Source organism: Neoarius graeffei, chromosome 20 (assembly GCF_027579695.1).
Source record: "Neoarius graeffei isolate fNeoGra1 chromosome 20, fNeoGra1.pri, whole genome shotgun sequence".
Classification (NCBI taxonomy): Eukaryota; Metazoa; Chordata; class Actinopteri; order Siluriformes; family Ariidae; genus Neoarius; species Neoarius graeffei.
The window spans coordinates 60,752,881-60,775,660 of NC_083588.1; the positions used below are offsets into that span (position 1 = coordinate 60,752,881).

General features: G+C 43.5%; 1 protein-coding gene across 1 annotated transcript in view; it reads right to left on the reverse strand.

Moving 5' to 3' along the window:
• Positions 1-2,730: 2,730 nt before the first annotated feature.
• Positions 2,731-22,780, reverse strand: part of ddx42 (DEAD (Asp-Glu-Ala-Asp) box helicase 42) — a 43,869-nt gene continuing 23,819 nt past the window's right edge. Inside the window, exons 7-18 of the mRNA XM_060902103.1 lie at positions 21,934-22,038; positions 21,670-21,789; positions 21,325-21,501; positions 20,983-21,111; positions 19,381-19,480; positions 19,241-19,288; positions 10,292-10,389; positions 9,916-10,192; positions 9,534-9,760; positions 9,277-9,387; positions 9,068-9,166; positions 2,731-4,216 (exon numbers count right to left, since the gene is read on the reverse strand). Of these exons, the coding sequence (XP_060758086.1) occupies positions 3,611-4,216; positions 9,068-9,166; positions 9,277-9,387; positions 9,534-9,760; positions 9,916-10,192; positions 10,292-10,389; positions 19,241-19,288; positions 19,381-19,480; positions 20,983-21,111; positions 21,325-21,501; positions 21,670-21,789; positions 21,934-22,038 (2,097 nt within the window). The 3' untranslated portion in view covers positions 2,731-3,610. The remainder of the gene's footprint in view (positions 4,217-9,067; positions 9,167-9,276; positions 9,388-9,533; positions 9,761-9,915; positions 10,193-10,291; positions 10,390-19,240; positions 19,289-19,380; positions 19,481-20,982; positions 21,112-21,324; positions 21,502-21,669; positions 21,790-21,933; positions 22,039-22,780) is intronic.

Sequence of the window (22,780 nt, forward strand, 5' to 3'; positions counted from 1 at the left end):
CGGATTCGAGCCCCGTGGCCGGTGAGGGCCTTTCTGTGTGGAGTTTGCATGTTCTCCCCGTGTCCGCGTGGGTTTCCTCCGGGTGCTCCGGTTTCCCCCACAGTCCAAAGACATGCAGGTTAGGTTAACTGGTGATTCTAAATTGACCGTAGGTGTGAATGTGAGTGTGAATGGTTGTCTGTGTCTATGCGTCGGCCCTGTGATGACCTGGCGACTTGTCCAGGGTGTACCCCGCCTTTCGCCTGTAGTCAGCTGGGATAGGCTCCAGCTTGCCTGCGACCCTGTAGAACAGGATAAAGCAGCTAGAGATAATGAGATGAGAAAACCTTATTTGATTAAAACCCCATTGCGCTTAACAGACAATTGCAAGCGTACCAGTACTTGTAAAGAAGACCTACTATTTATACAAGTGTTCCTACTTCTGATAATCATTTCGACCTGTTGAGCTACCCATCTCACATGTCAGGGCCTAGAACTTTAATTATCCTTGCATATGATTGGGCCAAGAGAGTAATTGTTTTTGTCACATGACCTGGCCATTCAACTAGCCAGTTCCTCAAATAATTTCAGTAATTGACTGAGTAGCTTGGTTAAAAGCACTAATGTGTGGCTTGAACAAAATATTTCTTCAAACGTAATTTCATGTCTAAAGATCCCAACAGGTTGTCATGTCATACAATGTATTAGCAACTAGTGTGTATATAACATTAAATGTCTTGTGTTGCCACAGTACACTGATTGATACATGAGCAACCAACCAAACATACCCATGCACTTTAAAGTAGAACTATTGCTGTCAGCTGAAGGGATAGACGGAAGTAAAAAGAAAGGAAGACGGAAACTACCTTTGCCGCGTTTCCCAAAAGCATCATAACACAAAGAACACTCTCTCTCCTAGTTAAGATGCTCTTAACGTTAAGAGGCTTTTGGGAAACCCACCACTGTTCCTTTCGTTTATTTGGTAATTGTTTTAAGGAAAACCTAGCACTACAGGATCATCTTATGAACTAGTGCTTTGGAATAAATAACACTTTTGGCAGAAATTTGAGTTAGGAGTATATATTTATGGATGCATTTATCGTCCTCAGATGTTATAGCTTAACATAAAAAGCTGTAGCAAAGCACTGTACAGGGCTGAGTTTCTCAAAAACTTTGCTAATTTAAGATGATCTTAACTGGAAGAATGAGTGTTCACTGTGATACTTTGCACTGCTTTTATGAAACTCAACCAAGATGAATTATAGTAGCAGCTATGCACATAGTGATTAAAATAAAAAAAATAGCCTCAATGAGGCTGCAGCTCACACCAGCCACTGTTGTTCTGAGTTTGAAATCCGATCAATCCTGTAGGAGGAGTAGTAATTTTTATGTGAAACTGCATATGACCCCTGTGTTGCCACATCTATGGTAGGTGGCGCCACCTGGTGAACAATTATTGTTGGATTATGTCTTTAGAGTCTTCTGGGTGAGTTCCAGTGGAAACATCCTAGCAGTTTACGAACAGGGGCTGCACAGTGGTGTAGTGGTTAGCGCTGTCGCCTCACAGCAAGAAGGTCCGGGTTCGAGCCCCGTGGCCGGCGAGGGCCTTTCTGTGCGGAGTTTGCATGTTGTCCCCGCGGGTTTCCTCCGGGTGCTCCGGTTTCCCCCACAGTCCAAAGACGTGCAGGTTAGGTTAACTGGTGACTCTAAATTGACCGTAGGTGTGAGTGTGAATGGTTGTCTGTGTCTATGTGTCAGCCCTGTGATGACCTGGCGACTTGTCCAGGGTGCACCCCGCCTTTCGCCTGTAGTCAGCTGGGATAGGCGCCAGCTTGCCTGCGACCCTGTAGAACAGGATGAAGAGATGAGAGGAGTTTACGAACAGTAGTGTTTGGTGTGACGGGTCACCCAAAATTTTCAAATGCCCATAAAATGTTAAATATGACCGGTGGCACCACCATCTGGACAACTTTTATACACACCAACCTGGGGGAACATTGTGCGAGTTTGATCGAAATCCAATCAATCCCGTAGGAGGAATCGTGATTTTTGTGAAATTGCATGTGACCCCTCTGTAACCTCATCTATGGTAGACGGCACCACCTGGTGAACAACTCTTGTTGGAATATGTCTTTAGAGTCTTCTGGGTGAGTTTCAGTGAAAACGTCCTAGCAGTTTATGAATATCAAATCAATCCTTCCCACGCCATATGGCGCATACGGTGGCGCCGATCTCTGTTTCCATAGCCCTTGGCCTCTCGCCTATTACATAGCTTGGGCTACAGTAGGGGGCGGGTCCTCTGGTAACCGCGAGCTTGATTCCCCACTCACATCTGTATTGTAGTGTGCCTTGCCAGATGGCACTAGGTACCATTTTTATGATGGTCTTTGATATGATCTGACCGTGAGTAGAACTCGCGAGCTCCCACTCGAGAGGCAAACACGCTAACCACTAGGCCAACTCGCGGTAGCAGTTTATGAAGAGTAGCATTTAACGTGACAAGTCACCCAAAAAGTTCAGGCGCTCATAAAATCATAAATATGACAAGTAGCACGACTGTCTTGACAACTTTTATACACACCAACCTGGAGAACATTGTGAGAGTTTGATTGAAATCCGATTGATCTTGTAAGAAGTGATTTTTGTAATTTGTGGGCAGATGACACATGATCGCATGAACTCATCCAGCCACTAATCAATCATTCAAAACACCGCACATTCCAGAAACACACACTGGTAATAAATACAACATTATTCAACAAGGTCTTAACATGTTTATTTGAACAAGGTTGATCTTGTAGGATTTAATGTAATTGCACCAGGATCACACAATGGATGAAACGAGCGAAGCCTTCAGAATCTAGTTAACTGGAAAAATTAACAGCACATATTTTACTCCAGGCCTCCACCCACTTAGTAGATCTTGTTTTATAGGTTTTTATGCAATCATGGCAGCACAGCATTCAACACCTTCACTCTCTTTAGTGCCAGGTGCCAAACTGAAGCCATGAGATTGAAGGTGAACTAGTACATAAGCATACTTTAGTTTTGCTTTAAAATACAAAAAAATTCACAGATGGGAACTATGTAATGGCACACATCTTTCCAAGCTTGCAACAGTATGGATTAAAATACAGAACAAAGACATACCTACAAAGTAGATCACTCACAGTTACTTTGGATGGTTACAACAAATCAAATGACAAATCTCTGAATAATTTCTCATCTATCATAATAAAAATGCTGAAACTGCTTCACCCGAGAAATGCAACCTCTTTTTTTTTTTTTAATTCACAAAAGTATCACTCGGAACCAGTAATTTCTGCACCCTCAAAAAAACCAAAAACAAAAAACCACCCCTAATTATCTCCCCAAAACATGACTGTTGACAGATGAACTTGCATACACAGTTACAGAGAAATGCCTGCATCTACATCTGGGATCTGCTTCTCTGTAGCTCACACACTCATTTACAGCTTAAAACATCCTCCGTCAGGACATCTGACGTCTCTCCAAGTCTTCAGTGTCCTTTATATGTTGACATTTGAGTAACAACAGACAGATGGACACTTCTGAGAAGGCTGCCTGATCTCAGAGCTGCTCATTCGATGTCTCCTGCAGGGGTTTAGCTCTAACTGTCCCACCTGCTCTTCTTGCGTTTTGGTGGATCTGGAACGGCAAAGCTTTCCTCTCCTCCTTTGTGAGAGCTTGACCTTTCCCCGCCTTCCTTTTCTCCCCTCCAACTGTCCCTCTCTCGACGGCCACCATCGCCGTTGCGGCTGTCGCCGTGACGATCTCGGTCGCTGTCGCCATGACGATCTCGGTCGCGGTCACGATCGCCGTGGCGATCCCTGCTCCCATACCGATCCCTGTCGCTGTGGCGATGGTGGCTGTCTCCATGGCGGCTCCTGTCATGGCGGGAATCTTCTCTGGAGGATGATGAAGAAGAAGAGGAGGTGGAGGAGGAGGAAGAGGAGGAGGAAGAGGAGGAGTAAGAGTCTGAGACAGAGCTCAGAGAGCCCGAGCTGCTGAAGCCGGCCAGCTTGGTGCCCAAACTGAACGCTACAGGAGGTGGGGGCATGGGGGAGGAAGATAACTGGGTACGGCTGCCTTCAGGGGCTCCAGAGGGCACAGAGCTCAGACTGCCTGCACCTGTCCAGCCTGATGTGCTGTCTGACTGTGCGCTGAGCTTTGGACAGCGACCTGATGCTGCCACAAAGTGGTTCTTGTACTGAGCCTGAGAAGGAACAACAGAGAACGGCAGTGTCAGTACGAAGAACATTAACGTGAGGAAATCGGTGCGAGAACGAGTGCGTCAGGAGGTACAAATGTGTGGGGTTAGGTGGTGTTTGCATTAGATAGTATCAGCGGATCATCAGATTAACGTTTTTAAAACGATTCGCGTGCACACAGCAACGCCAATACGCGGATACGCTAATCACATGACTAATACGGCACATAAGTTGAAATGTGTCAGTGCGGCTCAGCGCTTCCTCCTCAGCGCCTGCGCTCCAAATCACTCCGCCCTGAACAGCGAGTGCCCTCTGGAGGGTGCGCACTCCGGCCCTGCGCAGCTCACAGAGCGCGCGAGTGAAGCGCACGAGCAGTGATTCGGGACTGAGCCGCTGTGCGTGAGATCCCAGTGCATATCGGGCATGCGCAAGTCACTCATCACTTGCAAGTGGAAGGATGGCGAGCCTAAAGACAATCATAACTACACAACGGGCAGTATTTGCATCTTACCATGAACAACATTAAGAATGACAAAGCAAAGCATTATATTCATACTTTTATACTCTAATGAAAAACAAAAAGGTGATACAAGGCGGAAACAATAGCAGGAAGTGAAGTCCGCGCCGTTTTTCAGCAGTCGCGTCACATGACCGACGTGGCATGAACAACGCCAGCGAATCAGGAAGGTGGATGTCACGGTGACGTCGTCCAATGACGACGTCAGCTAGAGCTCAGCACTGCGTTTCCTCGTATCTCAATGTTTACACAGCACCGGATCAGATACGAACTGGGTTGAATACGTGGGCCCTGGCGGATTCAAGTTGTTCCGCCTGTGGAGTCGTTTCCCGGCGTTTTAATGTGAACGGGCAGTGCATCCGCGACGGATACGGTCTAATGTAAACACCACCTTAGTTTCAACAAGTTCAAAAAACTGCAGATCCTGTTCCAGGAAGAGAGAGAGAAAGAAAAAAAAGTCAGAGCAGTCTCCAAGCTACATTGTACACCCAAGTTCTACACTGACTACCAAAGTCTGTTCGTGACGTATAAAGCTCTGAATGGTTTAGCACCAGGGTATCTTCTGGACCTCAGGAAGCAGTTACAGCCCATCCTGAGCACCATGTTCAGCTGAGACTTTTAGTCCTGAAGAGTAGAAAGAAAGGAGAGGTATGAAGGTAAACTCAGAAAAGACAAATGATGATGATATCAGGAAAGGAGGAGGTTGAGATCAGGGATCAAGGTAGATATCCATGCAGTGTTTGTGGAATGGGAGTAGGCGCCAACTCTATACTATGTACAGAAGGCAGGAAGTGGTGCCACATGAGATGTTCTGGACTAAAGCCAGTATCTCACTGGGCTGCGACAGCCTGTGACTAGTTGGAGAGACAACAATTGAGATAAAATATGCAAATCAGCGACAATTTTCACTTGGGATCACACTGAATTGATATTCGCATATTTTACCGCAGTTGCTGTGTTTCCAACTAGTTGCAGGCTGTCGCAGCCCAGTGAGATACTGGCTCGCACTTCTGGTCTCAACTCGTACTTCCTGTCTCACAGAAACCGACTTGAGAAGGGTTCGTGACTAGTCTGGTTAACACCAGACCATATCACAAGTGAAATATGGTCTGGAATCCGCCTACTGAATTTCTCGTAGGGGAGGTGTGGTTTATGATTGTCAACGGCCGTTTATTGGACGTTGCGAACGTCTATCATTTGGCGTATACGTAGCCCATGGCCAATCATGGCAGTTGTACCCGGTGACGTAGTTAGAGCGACGAAGAAAGACTGTAACGCCAAACGCTGTTCTTTTTTTAAAACAAACTTTCGCTCTAAACTATTCAGAACAGTGTCTAAAGCTTGATCGAAAGTTTGGTTTGTATCGCTCGCCATGTTAAATGTGATCCGTAAACAGTCCCAAATAAACTACAAGCTTCCGTTTGTCGAGTAGTACGCGTCACCGTCTTTCCACCCCTCCCCACTCTCTGATTGGCTCCCTAACTCAGGCGAGCCTTTAGACCAGGGGTGTCAAACCTGATCCATAAAGGGCCGTGTGGCTGCAGGTTTTCATTCCAGCCATGCAGCAGCACACCTGACTTGGCTCATTCAATCAACTGAACTGTCTTCACACAGTCAAATACTTGCAGCCACACCCACCCTTGATTAAAGGGTGGGTGTGTCAGTTGATTGAATAAGCCAAATCAGGGTGCTGCTGCATGGCTGGAATGAAAACCTGCAGCCACACGGCCCTTTATGGATCAGGTTTGACACCCCTGCATAGTTTCCATGCTGTCTTTTCAGATCGGAACGATTGTGCAAAGCAGCATGGGATTTCCCAGGCTAGTTCGTGACGGCTTTGCGACACATTTGCGGCTATTTTGAGAGAAATTTTGTGGCATGAGTTTTTTGAACATGTTCAAAATTTCAGCGACGAAGGAGCGACACTTTGCGACTCATGCGAAGAAATTGAGAAGCTCCGCGAATGTTTCAAGACACTTTTGAAACTCTCTCGTGAATGACGTTCGCAATTTGTCGCAAGCTGTCGCAGATCAGTGAGATACTACCCTAAGGAGAGTAAATCAAGCAGGTGAAAACTGTGTCTGCTCAAGAAGAGGAGAAAGAAGAGAACAAGGTGCTGAGATGAGGAGACGTGACAGAATAAGGGTTGATGATGGTACTATCTAAGAAGTTGAAAGCTTCGGTTACCTAGGCGACACTATTGACTGCGGTCAAGGTGCACAGAGAGCAGTTCGAACCAGAATATCAGCTGCTTGGTCAAAATGGAGACCGATATCTAGTCTTTTGACGAATCAAGGAATTCCCCTAAAAAGTAGAGTACAAACGTACTTGTATATGGAGCAGAGACATGGCTGACAACTAGGAACCTTGCATACGGAATTTAACGAGAAGACAACGTTTGAGATGGTTCGGGCATATCAAGAGAAAAGGAGAGAGTAGTGTGGTACGGAGAGCAGCAGAAGCTGTAATTGATGGAAGACACCCCTGAGAACGTAGTAGAAGTGTATAGAGGAAGATCTGAGGGAACTTAACCTCGAAGAAGAGATGGTCTATAGATAGTTTTCACATCACAGAGTCGGGGATGCCCTAGTGGCGGCCATCTTGCGGGTCAAGCTTACCGTACGGGTCACTGAGCACACATTAACGCGCCAGTACAAAGTCTTCAAAAGAACCCAAGCAGGCTATTTAAAGCTAGCAATGGTGCACACCTGTTGTATTCACAGCTGTCGTAATAGGTCAGATGATGATGTCAAGCGGAGCTTTTATGGAATTCCCACTGTACGGGAGCACGAAGGCGAGCAAACAAACTCAGCATACAAAGGAGAAATCTATGGCTTGCGAGAATCAACCACAAGGATTATCAGCCTTCCAAACACAGCAAAGTCTGCTCCGATCATTTTATAAGTGGTAAGTTGTTTAAATAAACAATCAATTGTGTTTAAGTTTGTTTTTGGAAACCAAAACATCATGTAAACAATCTCTGGAGAATGCCTAACTGGAACCGCTGAGTGTACGTTTACATTGTAATGTACACTTAATATCGCTCGTTTGTCACGTTTCTATTTGAAACTTGTCACTTCACTCACGCAAGGGTCATTTTTGAAAAACATTTTAGGTCTATTCTGTATGATTTGATTTGTGTTTGGGATGCAAACAGCGCACCTTTTGGCGGATGCTGCCTGAATCGCGCAAATCCGATTTTTTTTTAGGGGGGGCGTTGGAGTGTCTGATTATAATTTCAAAATAAATTCTGTATTAAAATTACTAAATAAGCAAATCCGTTACAGTCCATGAAACAGGAAGTATAAGGATGAGAAAAAAACAGTTTAAATCGGAAAGCTGCGCACATTTGCGCAGCCTGAGCGGTGTGCAGGACTGCGCAAATGTGCGCAGCTTTGCGATTTAAACTGTTTTTTTTCTCATCCTTATACTTCCTGTTTCATGGACTGTAACGGATTTGCTTATTTAGTAATTTTAATACAGAATTTACTTTGAAATTATAATCAGACACTCCAACGCCCCCCCTAAAAAAAAAAAAAAAAAAAAAAATCGGATCTGCGCAATTCAGCTGTGAAAAAGGCGGCATCCGCCAAAAGGCGCGCTGTGAATATATAAAGTTGTATATATCAGACAGCCTTTAAAGTTTGATGAAATCAGTTTCAGGCTTTGGAGCAGGCTTTGGCAGTTTCAGGCTTTGGCAGCCCTGCATAGTCACTTGAAAATGCATCTTTGTCCACTTCGTAGGGGTCAATTCCCCCAATCAAGGCCAGTTTGGCTGCATACCGTTGTCGTGAGATGTCGTCTAATGTATCTATATACTTCTGTTTGCTTGATTTTGCCGACATTGATCTTTATTTTAGAAAACTGACTATATAACTTCATAAATTCATCCGAGATAACATAGCCGGTAGTGGCGATGGTCCGTTTTGTTTGCCCCGCAGGATGGCGTTCCCCGGAATGCCGTGACATCAGTGAAAACTATCTATAACAGACTGAAATGGAAAACGCGCACAGCTCATCCAACCCCATGAAATATGGGAACAAAAGGACGTTAAACGAAAAAGTCGTCGTCGTCGTCTCACAACTCAAACTCTGGTGTTCCAGAAGACACTGGAAAATATTCTTTTTTAAAACCTACAATCATAGATTTCAAGATTTATACCAAGTTTCATAGGTAGATAGTTTAGTTAATCTTGTAATCTTTTATACGTAATGTATTGAAATGTCCAGTCACCACAAAAGACTGGATTAATGGCTTCATAATCTGTAAGAAGTTTATATTTGCTGTCAGAGCTTCAGCCAGCAAAGAGCAGAAGGGTGTGAATTGCATGCTGGTTACCTGAAAGGCTTGCTTCATGGCAGCCATGCGATCTCCCATAGCTCCGCTGGGGGGTTTGTAGGACTTGTAGTTGCCAAGGACAGAACCACTACTGCGCTCCTGGGTTCACAGAAAAAGAATCGATCAGTCAGGAGAACGGATACAAGCAAAATGTACCATCGTGTATTATAATCAACAAATTAGTTGAGCTGTTCAGTCAGAAAACCCACTGAGGAATCGGATCCTAGGCCTGGTCTCTCCCTGTAGCCGAGACCGCCGCCTCCGACGTTCAGCTTCTTTCCTTTTCCACCTTTAAAACGGGACTTCCTGAACCAGGGATTCTGGAGGAGGAGATGATTAGAACTGGTCAGTAAATAGTGAAATGCATTTAAAAAAAAAAAAACTTTCAGTATCAAAAATATATCTGAAAATATATCATATCCTAAACATCCGCAGAATAACTGTTTAAATAAATAAATAAATGCACCTGCATAGCCAAATCCATAAGTTCCTTCGGGACACTCTGATTCGCTCCCTCTAAATTACGCACAAGGTCACCGGCGAATGAAGTGTCTTTGTTTGTGAGCAGCGTATAGGCCACACCCTTCTCTCCGGCGCGACCTGTCCGGCCGACGCGATGCGTGTGTGTGTCAATGTCCCGGGCAACATCGTAGTTTACGACAGTACGGATTGAGGGAATGTCCAATCCACGAGCTGAAATAAGGGGGGGGGCACATAGTAGGCAAGAACATAATCATGAAATGGAAAAAAATAAAATAAAATCAGTATTTCGGATCAAATCAAAACATCCGCATGTACATGCGTCCCTGCCTGGCGTGTGACGCATACTCCAACCCCGACTTGCTCACCTGCGACATCAGTGGCCACCAGGACTGGCAAGCTCTTCTTCTTGAAGTCGGTGATGACCTTGTTCCTCTCGCTCTGGTCCATGTCTCCGTGCAGCAGGCCCAGGCTGTAGCCCTCCTGCTGCAGGTTGGTGGCCAGCTCCTCACAGTTGGCCTTCTTAGTCACAAAAACGAGCACGGAGCCGGCTGAGGTGAACTCCACCAGCCTCCGCGTCAGCCACACCCACTTATCCGAGCCGCTCAGCAACACCTCCACCAGCTGGGTCACATCCTCGTTTGCCTGGAATAGAGATTGAGAGATCAGAAATGATGAAGAATGTCAATATGCTGCTCTTTCGACAACTATATGCAAGACTGGGGACGACAAAAAACACCCCACCTCTCCAATGTCTCCCTGCACTACACGTATCGGGTCAATGAGAATGTCCCGTGCCAGCTTCTCAATCTTCTTCCTGAATGTGGCACTGAACAGTAGAGCTGAGAGAGAAGGGAAATGAACATACATATATAAGGTAAAAAATGTGCATTAGTACTGCATTTCAATTGTGAGCACATTTTTTCCTTCCTCAATTAATTACTTATTCCACAGCGCTGTTTAATTCTCTAATCTGATTGGTCAAAAGCTGTTGATTTATTTTCGATTGCAGCAGCTCTGATCGCAGTTCCGGCTACAAGTTACAGGATTAGATCAACATGCTCGTTCTAATAATTCACAGGGACTTGTACGACAGACGCTCCACAAAACCTAAGGCTAATAATACACACATTGTAAAAGGAAAACCGCATAATGGCTGACACGGTGATGTTTTCTAGAAGGAGACATTTAACTTTTATGAAAGGAGTCTCCAGTGTCTGTGCAGAGGGAAGGGGGTGGGGAGGCTGGCGAGGGAAAGACTGTTTATACCTGCTGTAATGCAAATAATACCAGGGGCTGATTTGTTTCACATGCGTTCCCCAATATTAAAGCTAGACTGCCTTTCAGATTTTAAGTGTAGGTCATAAAAAGAATTTTCCCCGACACCTAGGTATTTTTGTTTAGTGACCGAAAGCTACTGAACTTGAATCACAGACTTCCAATTTTATTATTTTTTAAAAAACAGAACAATGAATGAATTTATCTCCACGTGGCCCTAAATTCTCCGCTATTTTTTCCTGCTTCACCATGACCCAATACAAGATACTGCATCATGCATCACATGGTGGGCTTTCCCCGTTCGCGCAAGGCATTGTGGGATACAAATTTGAAACAGGAGAGAAAAATGGAGGACGTGAGTGTGCGAATGAAACGTGAAAGAGCGACTACAGTAACAGAAAGAAAGCGAGAAAAGACGTTATGTTATATACGAAGGAAAGGAAACGCAGGACCAAATTAATGAATATCGGCCGTCAGCGAACACCTCGGTGTGATCAGCTGCTCGTTTAGCGACAGAATGATGGAACTGTCAGTGCACACAAAGGTAAACCGGACTTCCTCCGTCTGCTCGACTGCACAAAGCGAGCGATTTCATGCACATTATTTGCATCAAATGAAATAACTTCTCAGCCACAGAATGGCCTGGGTTTTAAGATATTACAGAAATAAATCACAAAGACCAAATTTCAGAGGGAACTAAATTTCACCGATTTTATGAACTCAAAAGGCCGTCTCGCTTTAACGTTAAGTATAATTTTTTTTTTCGTTTGGTGAATAAAAAAAAAGAAAAAAAAAATCGCGCGCTCCCTATGAAAGCATTTTAACCATCACTCCCATCACAACGCGCTCAAACATGGAAACTGGTGGTGTATTTATAAACTGAAGTTAAACTGTGTGCCCACCATCTGCCTGAAACAATGTCATTAGCCAATATTAGTCTGATCCTGAAAAAAAACAAAAAAAAACCAAGGACCCTGAAGACCCAGCGTCCTACAGGCCTGTTTCACTCATTAACGTAGACACAAAGATTTTATGAATGAATGAACCCTTTATCACCACTAGTCACAAGTACCAACAAAATTGGCCATCAACCTGTCCTTACATGCATTACCGTTCAAAAGTTTGGAGTCACCCAGACAATTTTGTGTTTTCCATGAAAAGTCACACTTTTATTTACCACCATAAGTTGTAAAATGAATAGAAAATATAGTCAAGACATTTTTCTGGCTATTTTGAGCATTTAATCGACCCCACAAATGTGATGCTCCAGAAACTCAATCTGCTCAAAGGAAGGTCAGTTTTATAGCTTCTCTAAAGAGCTCAACTGTTTTCAGCTGTGCTAACATGATTGTACAAGGGTTTTCTAATCATCCATTAGCCTTCTGAGGCAATGAGCAAACACATTGTACCATTAGAACACTGGAGTGAGAGTTGCTGGAAATGGGCCTCTATACACCTATGGAGATATTGCACCAAAAACCAGACATTTGCAGCTAGAATAGTCATTTACCACATTAGCAATGTATAGAGTGGATTTCTGATTGGTTTAAAGGGATGTTCATTGAAAACAATAGTGCTTTTCTTTCAAAAAAGGAAATTTCAAAGTGACCCCAAACTTTTGAACGGTAGTGTACACACATACAATTGACAGAGGGGGAGTAGACAGGGACTGAGGGGAAAAAAAAAAAAGTAACATGAGGAGAGGAGAAAAAAAAGCAACCCCCACACTATGCTCCTGTGAGGAGTACAGTGTGGGAACATTTATATATATATTAAAAAAAAAAAAAAAACACCTCAGCAGCACATAAGCACAAAATAACAAGTACACTTTACAACATAAAAACTCAGGACTTGAGGGGGTAGGGGAGGAGGTAGAGGTAACCCAGCGCAAGCAAGCAGCCGTCCATTCCTGCAGCCATGATGGCGCTGGTCACGCACCCCCTCATTACGCTGGGGGTAAAAGCGGCGACCGCAGGAAGTGGGGGAAGGAATGCGAGAGCATCTCACAGCAGTGACCTTCAGGGGGAGATGTTGTCCCAGCAATGGCCTTGGCCAGTGCTGTCTGAGGGAGCCGAAAGCAGATAAGATTGGGACTGTTTGGTCTTGGGGCGAGTAGACACATTCTTTTACACGACCACTCTGTTTGTCCATTCTGGTCTCCGAATCAATCCATTTCCTTTGCAAAGCCGAAAGCTTCTCCATGATGTCATCCATGTTGCGGTTCAAGTTCTGAATAGCCACAGTCTGAGTGCTGACAGCTCTGCCCACCGCTTCAATCATGTCGGGCACCTTAATGGGGCTTTGAACAGCTGTCACCGTTTTCTGATTTCCTCGATAAACCAGGGCAATGCCTAATCCAATCAGCAAAAGTCCTGTAATCATGGTTCCGAATTGATGTCTTCAATGTCCTCCACAGAAAGAATCGCCAGGCACACGACCCGCCACTGCTCCCACGCATCCATCGTGTAGCCAGCCGCGAACGTTCCGGCAGGACAGGCGGGTTCCCCCGAACCCAGGCTTCTCGTCGAGAAAACTGTCAATTTTGTTAAGAGACCAGTTTATCAATTCCATGATTTTTTAGTTTGGAGCGCAGTGCGGAGAGAGTCTCTCAAAAGTATAGACAGACAAGACAAGACAGAGGAGCACAAGCAGGGAAAATAAGGGAGAGGAGAGCAAAGAAATGCGACCGCCTTCCGTGAGAGCACCTTTTAGCTAAGGTTTTAACTTTGAGGCTTGAACCACTAATAACATTAGTAAAACCTGAACAAACAGGCTTTATTAAAGGAAGGAGTTCTGCTAATAACATCAGGAGGCTTCTGAACATAATACAGCTGGCCAGTGATGATGGGATACGGGGCCTGGTGGTATCTTTGGACTCATTAAAAGCATTTGATAGGGTTGAATGGCCTTTCCTTTTCTATACTATGGAAAAATTTAAAGTAGGTACAGAATTCATTGATTGGGCGAGGTTGCTGTATTGTTCCCCTAAAGTGGCGGTGGTTATCAACTCCTATTGCTCAGACCCATTCCCACTGGAGCGTGGTACCCACCAGGGGTGCCCACTGAGCCCCCTCCTGTTCGATTTGGCCATTGAACCCCTAGCAGAGCTCATCAGATCTACCCCAGTGATTAGAGGCTTCAACGTTAAAGGCACGATACATAAAGTTTCTCTGTATGCAGACGACGTCCTGCTGTTCCTAGTTGATATGGACACCACCATTCCACGTCTGCTCAAATGTCTACATAGACTTGAAGGTCAAATTTATTAAAAACGGAGGCCATGCCTATTGGCGCCTTGACGTTCTCTGCCCCGCCCGGTGCCTTTCCCTTTCAGTGGTCACCCAAGGAGATAACATACCTTGGAATGAGAATCGGTCCTTCTCTTAAAAAAAATTGGTCAAGCTTAATCTTAAACCAAATCATAATACACATTAAGGAAGACCTGCACAGATGGGGAACCCTACCTGTCTCCTGGCTGGGCAGGATAAGTGTGCTCAAAATGAATATATTGCCCAGGTTGTTATACCCTCTACAGATGTTGGGGGAAGTCATGGCCTAATGGTTAGAGAAACAGCTTTGGGACCAAAAGGTTGCTGGTTCGATTCCCCAGACTAGCAGGATTGACTTAAGTGCCCTTGAGCAAGGCACCTAACCCCCAACCGCTCCGGCAAGAGTGGTGGCGTACCTTGTGTCTGATTAGCCAAAGAAAAACTGATGATGTGATCATCAGTTCGGGCATTGAACCCGACCAACTGAACTGAAGTTGCCAAACTCAATTCCCAACAGTTTTTTCACAGATTTAGATTCATTTGGCAAGGTAAAAAGGTCAGAATGAAAATAGGTAAACTACAGAGAAACAAAGAACAAGGTGGACTGGGGGTCCCAAATATGCAGTTATACTACTGGGCAGCACAAATTCGATACATGTACGAATGGGTGAATCCAGACATTAAAAATACATGGATAGACATGGAGTCTAGAAATTGTGGAATATTGGCATTAAAGGATTGCCTTTTCGTTAATTATAAGAAGGTAAAATTGGAGGTCCAAAAATAACTTGATTGTTCGGAACACATGGAACAAGATTAAGGTCTGCTTTAAACTTAAAAACCATCTCTCACTTCTGGCCCCCATATGGGGAAATCCAGATTTCCCCCCTTCATGTCAGGATTTAGTGTTTAAACTTTGGCAGGAGAGGGGCCTGGACCAGCTTGCTAAACTCTGTGGAGGAGGAACAATGGAGTCTTTTGAGGGTTTGAAAAACAAATACTCTCTACAGCAGTCTCATTTCTATCACTACCTGCAAATACGACATTATATACCAAAAAACATGCATGCTCCAAATGAGTCTTTTTTTGGGAAGACATTCTCAAACAACCCATACCGAAAAGATTTCTCTCTCATGTTTATGAAACTTTCGGCCTAAACTCTAATTATTCTACTGACCATATCTGAAAGCAATGGCAGAGCGATACAGATTGTCAGATAGATGAGAATGTCTGGGCAACAATCATAGAAAATACACTTACTATTCTGAGCTGTAATGCCGATAGAGACGATTTAAAATTTTACATAGACTTCATTGTACACCACGATTGAAGGGCGGTCTTGGTCTGGGCTCTCGTAAATGCCCTAAATGTGATATAGAAGTGGGGACACATGTACATATGTTTTGGAAATGTGTAAAGATACAAAAGTTCTGGAGGGAGGTGAAGAATGAAGTGGTCACCTTGGTGGGATACGATTTGGATCTGCCACTCTTTCAGTGCATTTTAGCAGCTAAAGCAGACAGTGCAAGGAACACTCACAATGAAAAATTGATTGGAATACTCTTGTACATAGCAAGGAAGACTATTCTCAATTCCTGGATCTCCAAGGACACCCCTGCACTGGACGATTGGTATAAGGAAGTACTGAGAGTACTTTCACTGCAAAAACTGATTTACACCCTTCATGACAATGTCGAGGGTTTCATCAAGACATGGCAACCAGTTTTGGACACACTGCTGGACTGAACTTTGTCTTACCCAATTAGTAACATGGGGCCTGACTACAGCATGTCTTAGTAATTTAGATGTAATTACAACCCCGATTCCAAAAAAATTGGGACAAAGTACAAAAATTGTAAATAAAAACGGAATGCAATGATGTGGAAGTTTCAAAATTCCATATTTTATTCAGAATCGAACACAGATTACATATCAAATGTTTAAACTGAGAAAATGCATCATTTAAAGAGAAAAATTAGGTGATTTTAAATTTCATGACAACACCACATCTCAAAAAAGTTGGGACAAGGCCATGTTTACCACTGTGAGACATCCCCTTTTCTCTTTACAACAGTCTGTAAACGTCTGGGGACTGAGGAGACAAGTTGCTCAAGTTTAGGGATAGGAATGTTAACCCATTCTTGTCTAATGTAGGATTCTAGTTGCTCAACTGTCTTAGGTCTTTTTTGTCGTATCTTCCGTTTTATGATGCGCCAAATGTTTTCTATGGGTGAAAGATCTGGACTGCAGGCTGGCCAGTTCAGTACCCGGACCCTTCTTCTACGCAGCCATGATGCTGTAATTGATGCAGTATGTGGTTTGGCATTGTCATGTTGGAAAATGCAAGGTCTTCCCTGAAAGAGACGTCATCTGGATGGGAGCATATGTTGCTCTAGAACCTGGATATACCTTTCAGCATTGATGGTGTCTTTCCAGATGTGTAAGCTGCCCATGCCACATGCACTAATGCAACCCCATGCCATCAGAGATGCAGGCTTCTGAACTGAGCGCTGATGACAACTTGGGTTGTCCTTCTCCTCTTTAGTCCGAATGACACGGCGTCCCTGATTTCCATAAAGAACTTCAAATTTTGATTCGTCTGACCACAGAACAGTTTTCCACTTTGCCACAGTCCATTTTAAATGAGCCTTGGCCCAGAGAAGACGTCTGCGCTTCTGGATCATGTTTAGATACGGCTTCTTCTTTGAACTATAGAGTTTTAGCTGGCAACGGCGGATGGCACGGTGAATTGTGTTCACAGATAATGTTCTCTGGAAATATTCCTGAGCCCATTTTGTGATTTCCAATACAGAAGCATGCCTGTATGTGATGCAGTGCCGTCTAAGGGCCCGAAGATCACGGGCACCCGGTATGGTTTTCCGGCCTTGACCCTTACGCACAGAGATTCTTCCAGATTCTCTGAATCTTTTGATGATATTATGCACTGTAGATGATGATATGTTCAAACTCTTTGCAATTTTACACTGTCGAACTCCTTTCTGATATTGCTCCACTATTTGTCGGCGCAGAATTAGGGGGATTGGTGATCCTCTTCCCATCTTTACTTCTGAGAGCCGCTGCCACTCCAAGATGCTCTTTTTATACCCAGTCATGTTAATGACCTATTGCCAATTGACCTAATGAGTTGCAATTTGGTCCTCCAGCTGTTCCTTTTTTGTACCTTTAACTTTTCCAGCCTCTTATTGCCCCTGTCCCAACTTTTTTGAGATATGTGTTGCTGTCATGAAATTTCAAATGAGCCAATATTTGGCATGAAATTTCAAAATGTCTCACTTTCGACATTTGATATGTTGTCTATGTTCTATTATGAATACAATATCAGTTTTTGAGATTTGTAAATTATTGCATTCCTTTTTTATTTACAATTTGTACTTTGTCCCAACTTTTTTGGAATCGGGGTTGTATGTTAGCCTGGTGGTGTGTGTGTGTGTGTGTGTGTGTGTGTGTGTGTGTGTGTGTTGTCTTGATTTGATTTTATTATTTTTTGCTGTTGTCTCTGTCTTACTCTTCTTTAGTATTATGTTTTGTTTTTTTGTTAAATATGTTCAGTTTGGGGGGGGGGACAAAAAAAATCAAGTGGTTCTATGCATATCTTGGACTAAAGTATGTATATCGACTGTTAGAACCCCAATAAAAAGTTTAAAAAAAAAAACACCTTTGTGAACTCAGCATGTAAAACTTAACACTTAATGTGAATAAACATGGTTAAATAAGGTGCAGAGTTTTGACTCAAAGTTTCATACTTTTTTTCACACAAACAGGATTGCAATGTAAAAAGCATTTTTCTGTTCATTTAAAACGATTAAAAATAACCAGGATGAGTTTTGATATTGATTAAAATAATATTAACCTTAGTCATCATAATGCAGTCTTAACATGCACATGCTCATTCCGAGACACGCTTCTGCTATTAGTGCAAAACATTACTGACGTATATTTATGCAGTGATGAAAAGTGGAGCTCCTCAGGAGTTTGAGCAAAATATTTGCAAGGGCACAAAATCAACCTGAATAATATAATAATAATAATAATAAGCACCACGAATGAGCCATCGAATCGTGTATTTCATATCAATAAAATCGCTGCATTGTCTTGTGACAGTGAGACCAATAATGAAATACGCATCACAGTTACGATACATATTTATTCCCTGCTTTGAGACCGCATGCCATGCGCCAGAAACACCACTATGACATTTATGATGTTGTGACTCTGCTGGGTGTCTGGTGGACAGCACTTTCATTCCTACAGAGTAACCATCCAATATCTAACTCGATACGTCAAACAGTTGTCTAGTTACATCCGTCACGTCCACACGCAGCACCATTAGGACTAATTACCATGCACCTGTTCCTGATTAGAGCACAATCACAGCGCAGACATATAAGCACTCTCACTCATTTACACACAGACTTTGTGAAGTATACCCTCAGTACCCTGCGTCTGACGTTACCAGGCCTTGCATTTTGTTTCGCTTTTCTGGTTTTGGACTGCGAGTACTGTATTCCCTCCGATATCCTGCCTGTTTTTCGACTCTGCCTTTGTCTAGGTTTTGGATCTGTTTTCGAGCATGCTTTCAATAAAACTCTTCCTACACTTACAAGACAAACTGTCAACTGTTCAACAAACTAGTGGACTAAAGTGTTTTAACTAGTTTTATATGAAACTGTTGTCAATATTTTCCGTAAAATGTGTTCGTAAATAATCCCACGTTTTTTTTTTTTAAATAAGCACTGGACAAAAACCCATCTATCTTATGTAAATAAAGATAAAAATTGTCATCATCAGGTGTTTATGATGCACGTTGCCCTGCACTTAAGATCGGGTTCCTTGTGGTGGTACATATACGTCATATGTAGGTCACAAAAGCCATCAAAAATCAGGTCAATACGTTACGATAGTCACTTAAGTATGGAGCTCTGCCCACTAATAATAGTACGGCTTGTCAGATACCTGTTCTGTAAGTGGTGTTTACAGCAATCCTACAAAATAGTGTAGGCACACCGTGTCTCTGAACACTTATTTTGTTCAAGCTATTTCTCTGCCTCCATTTTTGGTCAGTTTTCGCATAAAAAGCATCTTCCAAACGTATAAACATACACGTTATTGTATGAAAGGCACTTACTCTGTCTGTCTGGTCTTACATGGCTGGCGATGGATCTCACCTGATACTCTGAGAAGTAAACGCAAATCAGAGTTGAGACATCCGATTATGGAAGTGTATAACCAATGATCAGACAAAAGAGCAGGACCGTTTGGACTTACCAAATCCCATATCAAACATACGATCCGCCTCATCAAACACCAGGTAAGTCACTCTCTGCAGGGATGTCGCTTTCTTCTTCACGTGATCTATCAGGCGACCCTGTGTGTGTGTCAAAACAAAACACATTCAGTATAGAGACACACACACGGGCCTGCCTAATGATCATTATTTCTACTTTAGATTTATCATTTTAGTTGTTATTATGCAGCCTAATCAGGGCTTTGAACCGGAATTTTTTTCCTATTGGTTCGTTCCGAACAGAAACGGAACTTTAACGTTTCCGGTTTTGGGTTCCACCATTAAATAGACGTTCCCGAACCGGTTAGAACAAAAAAATTTCGTTCCCGGAACGGTTAATTACGTTCCCTGTCAGCTGTTTAACAAATGGCTATAAAATTATGTCTCTGTCTCATCCAGCTTAAGCCAAATGTAGGCTAATTCTATTACAACCTTCATTAAATAAGACAAGAAATAATTCAAAACAATTATTTCAAATGTTGGCGATTTGGATTCTCAGTATGTCTTCCCATCTACACAAACAGAAAAAGTGCCAAAAATGAAAGAGAATTCGTTTAGTGTGTTACCAAAGGCTAGTCAGGCCCTATAGAGGGCTACCGCATGACATCACCGCGCCGCGAGATTTTGTTAGGCGCCATATTGGAAGACCAAGTACACATCTATGCAAGTACATACATACATAAAACAAACTACACCTGAAATGTAGCCAGGGCCGGTTCTGCCCTAATCTGGACCCGGGTGCAACATCGCGCAACCCCCCCCCCCCCCCCCAAAAAAAACCAACACCAGTCTAAATCAGGACAACCATCACATAACTATAACTATAAACATTTTAGATCAACTATTTTAACTAAATGGGCTATAATAAATAAGCCTGCAGGCAGCCACGGCGGGCTGCCTCAGAAAAGTAACCATTTGTCCTACCTTAAAACTCGTTTTGCATTTTCTGCCTCCTTTTTTGTATTTTCGACCCTCCGTTTATTTTCTTTCCTTTTCTGAAAACCCGATTTGTGTCCAGACATTTTGTTCTGCTACCAACGAACTAACTCGTCAGGTCTCGTCTCTCGAGCCCGCGATGATTCCCGTGGGAAGGGCAACAACTGATACATTTTTACAAACAGCCAATAGGGAGGTTGCATCGTTCAGGCTCTTCTTTGCTCAGACACTCAGTAATGCAATTACTCACTAGCAGTCCACCTTCCCGCTCTCTCCATTCAATCAGCGAACGTCACACAGGAAGTGAACCCCAGCGGGTCATAGAAACTTGCGCAGGAGAAGAATGACTATTTGTAGGCTACAGAAACTTTGAGGAACGAAATAAAAACCGGTATTAACCGGTTACCATTATTTTTAATAAGCGTTTCTGTTCCGGAACATAAAAAATAATAAAGTTTCTGGTTTCGTTTCTGTTCCATGTGAAATAGAAAAAGTTCCCGGTTTTCGTTTTCGTTCCTTGAACCGGTTCAAAGCCCTGAGCCTAATTAAAAAGAACACATGAACCTATGAGTCGTAAAGAATCTAGATTGTTAATTCCACAATATCAAATGCACGGATGCTGCCATGTGGTGACGGTCGGCTCTTACCGGAGTGCAAACGACGATCTCCGCCCCTTCCTGTAGAGCCTTGGCCTGTTCCCACATGCTGCCTCCTCCGTACACAGACACCGAGCGCAGGCCATAGGCCTTCCCAAAGCGCTTACACTCCGCGTGGATCTACACATGCAAACACACATAGTTAGCTTTACTGAGAAAATGGGGGGAGGAAAAAATAAAATAAAATTAACACCGCTAACACAGTGTTACTACAGCACCCTCGACTGCATCCTTTGTTCTACTGTATTATTTACTTGACTTCATCTTCTGGCGCAAGTGTGTACTGCCTAATGCTAAACTAGCTCCAGTGCCAAACGTTTTAGCAAATATGACCTGCTGACAGAGCTCTCTAGTAGGACACACGATCACAGCGATGGGTCCCTCTCCCTGCTCCAGCTCCTTCTGGTCCATGATGTGCACCAGCATGGGCCAGATGAAGGCAGCCGTCTTACCACTACCAGTTTTGGCGATGCCGATGATGTCTCTGCCGCTAAGGGCAATGGGGACACCCTAAACAAGAAACGCAGCCACTTAGTGTTAACCTATACGTTATACATTTCATGAAAAAGCCTTTACGTTGGCCTGAAGGATTTAGTGGACGTGAAGGAGGAGGAGTTATACGAGTTACACCTGTTTAACTTGTAGCTAAGACCTAATGCCTGTTATCTCTTGGGTCACCTGGCACTGGATGGGTGTAGGTTGCGTGTACTCGGACTTGCGGATCTGGTTCATGAGCTGCTCGTCAAAGCCAAAGTGAGCGAAACTGGTGCAGGGTTTAGGAGGAGCGGCGCCGGACACCTGTCCATTAAAAAAAAAAAAACACAGCCAATCACATTTCACATAACAGCGAGAACGTGATGAGACGTACTCTATACTATATGTAACAGAGCATACTTTGCGTGCGTGTGTAAAATGTGAAGAACGAACGTGAAAAGCACTAACCCTCAGATTGAGTTTGTGTCTCAGTTCCACTACTTGTACTCCAGTCAAGCTGTTGAGCTCTTCATGCTCGTTGTAGAAGTTCTTCTCGAATGGAGGATAGTCGATCTACCAGACAACCACAAAACAATCATACAGCTTCTAATAATGAAAGTTTGTACAATGTTTATTATTCTATTCACATTCACTGGATATGAGCAATCGCGCACTCTGATTGGCTACTCTACGACTAGGATACCAGGCCATTATTAAAAAACATTCCGTTTCCGGTCCACCGGCCGGGTGAGTGCCGTTTGTGCGGTTGAATTTTTTTTTTTAACGCGGGTTTTTCGACATGTTTTTCGGGTTCGCAAATCTAAAATCGAATTTGACATTTACGCATTCCCAGGGCTTTCCACTAAGGCTCATACTAGCCAGCCATGATAAATAAATAAGTAGCCAGCTGGGGGGAGTAAACACAAAAACTCCTGTGCACGCAGTTCCCAGGATTAAATGTATTTTCCACAGACCATTTATTTATTCACTTTACTCAAATACAAAGTAAAATGGCAGTAAATCTTCTCTCTTTTCTTGCGTATTACATCATGAGGCGTTCCTGGCTTGTAAATCTCTTATTTTCGGTGCATGACACATTCACACAGCTGAGCATGCTATGAATTAACGACAACGGTCTGCAGTGGGGCTACACAATTACACACTCAGCGAACATTTCTCCATTTGTGTATGAAAATACACTCCAACCACTCAGTTTGGGTTCATTTACAACCAACGGTGTCTTTTGATGCCAGCACGTAATTGAACGAGAGAAGACTGGTTTACCAGAGACAAAATAAGCGTCATCTCTGCTTCT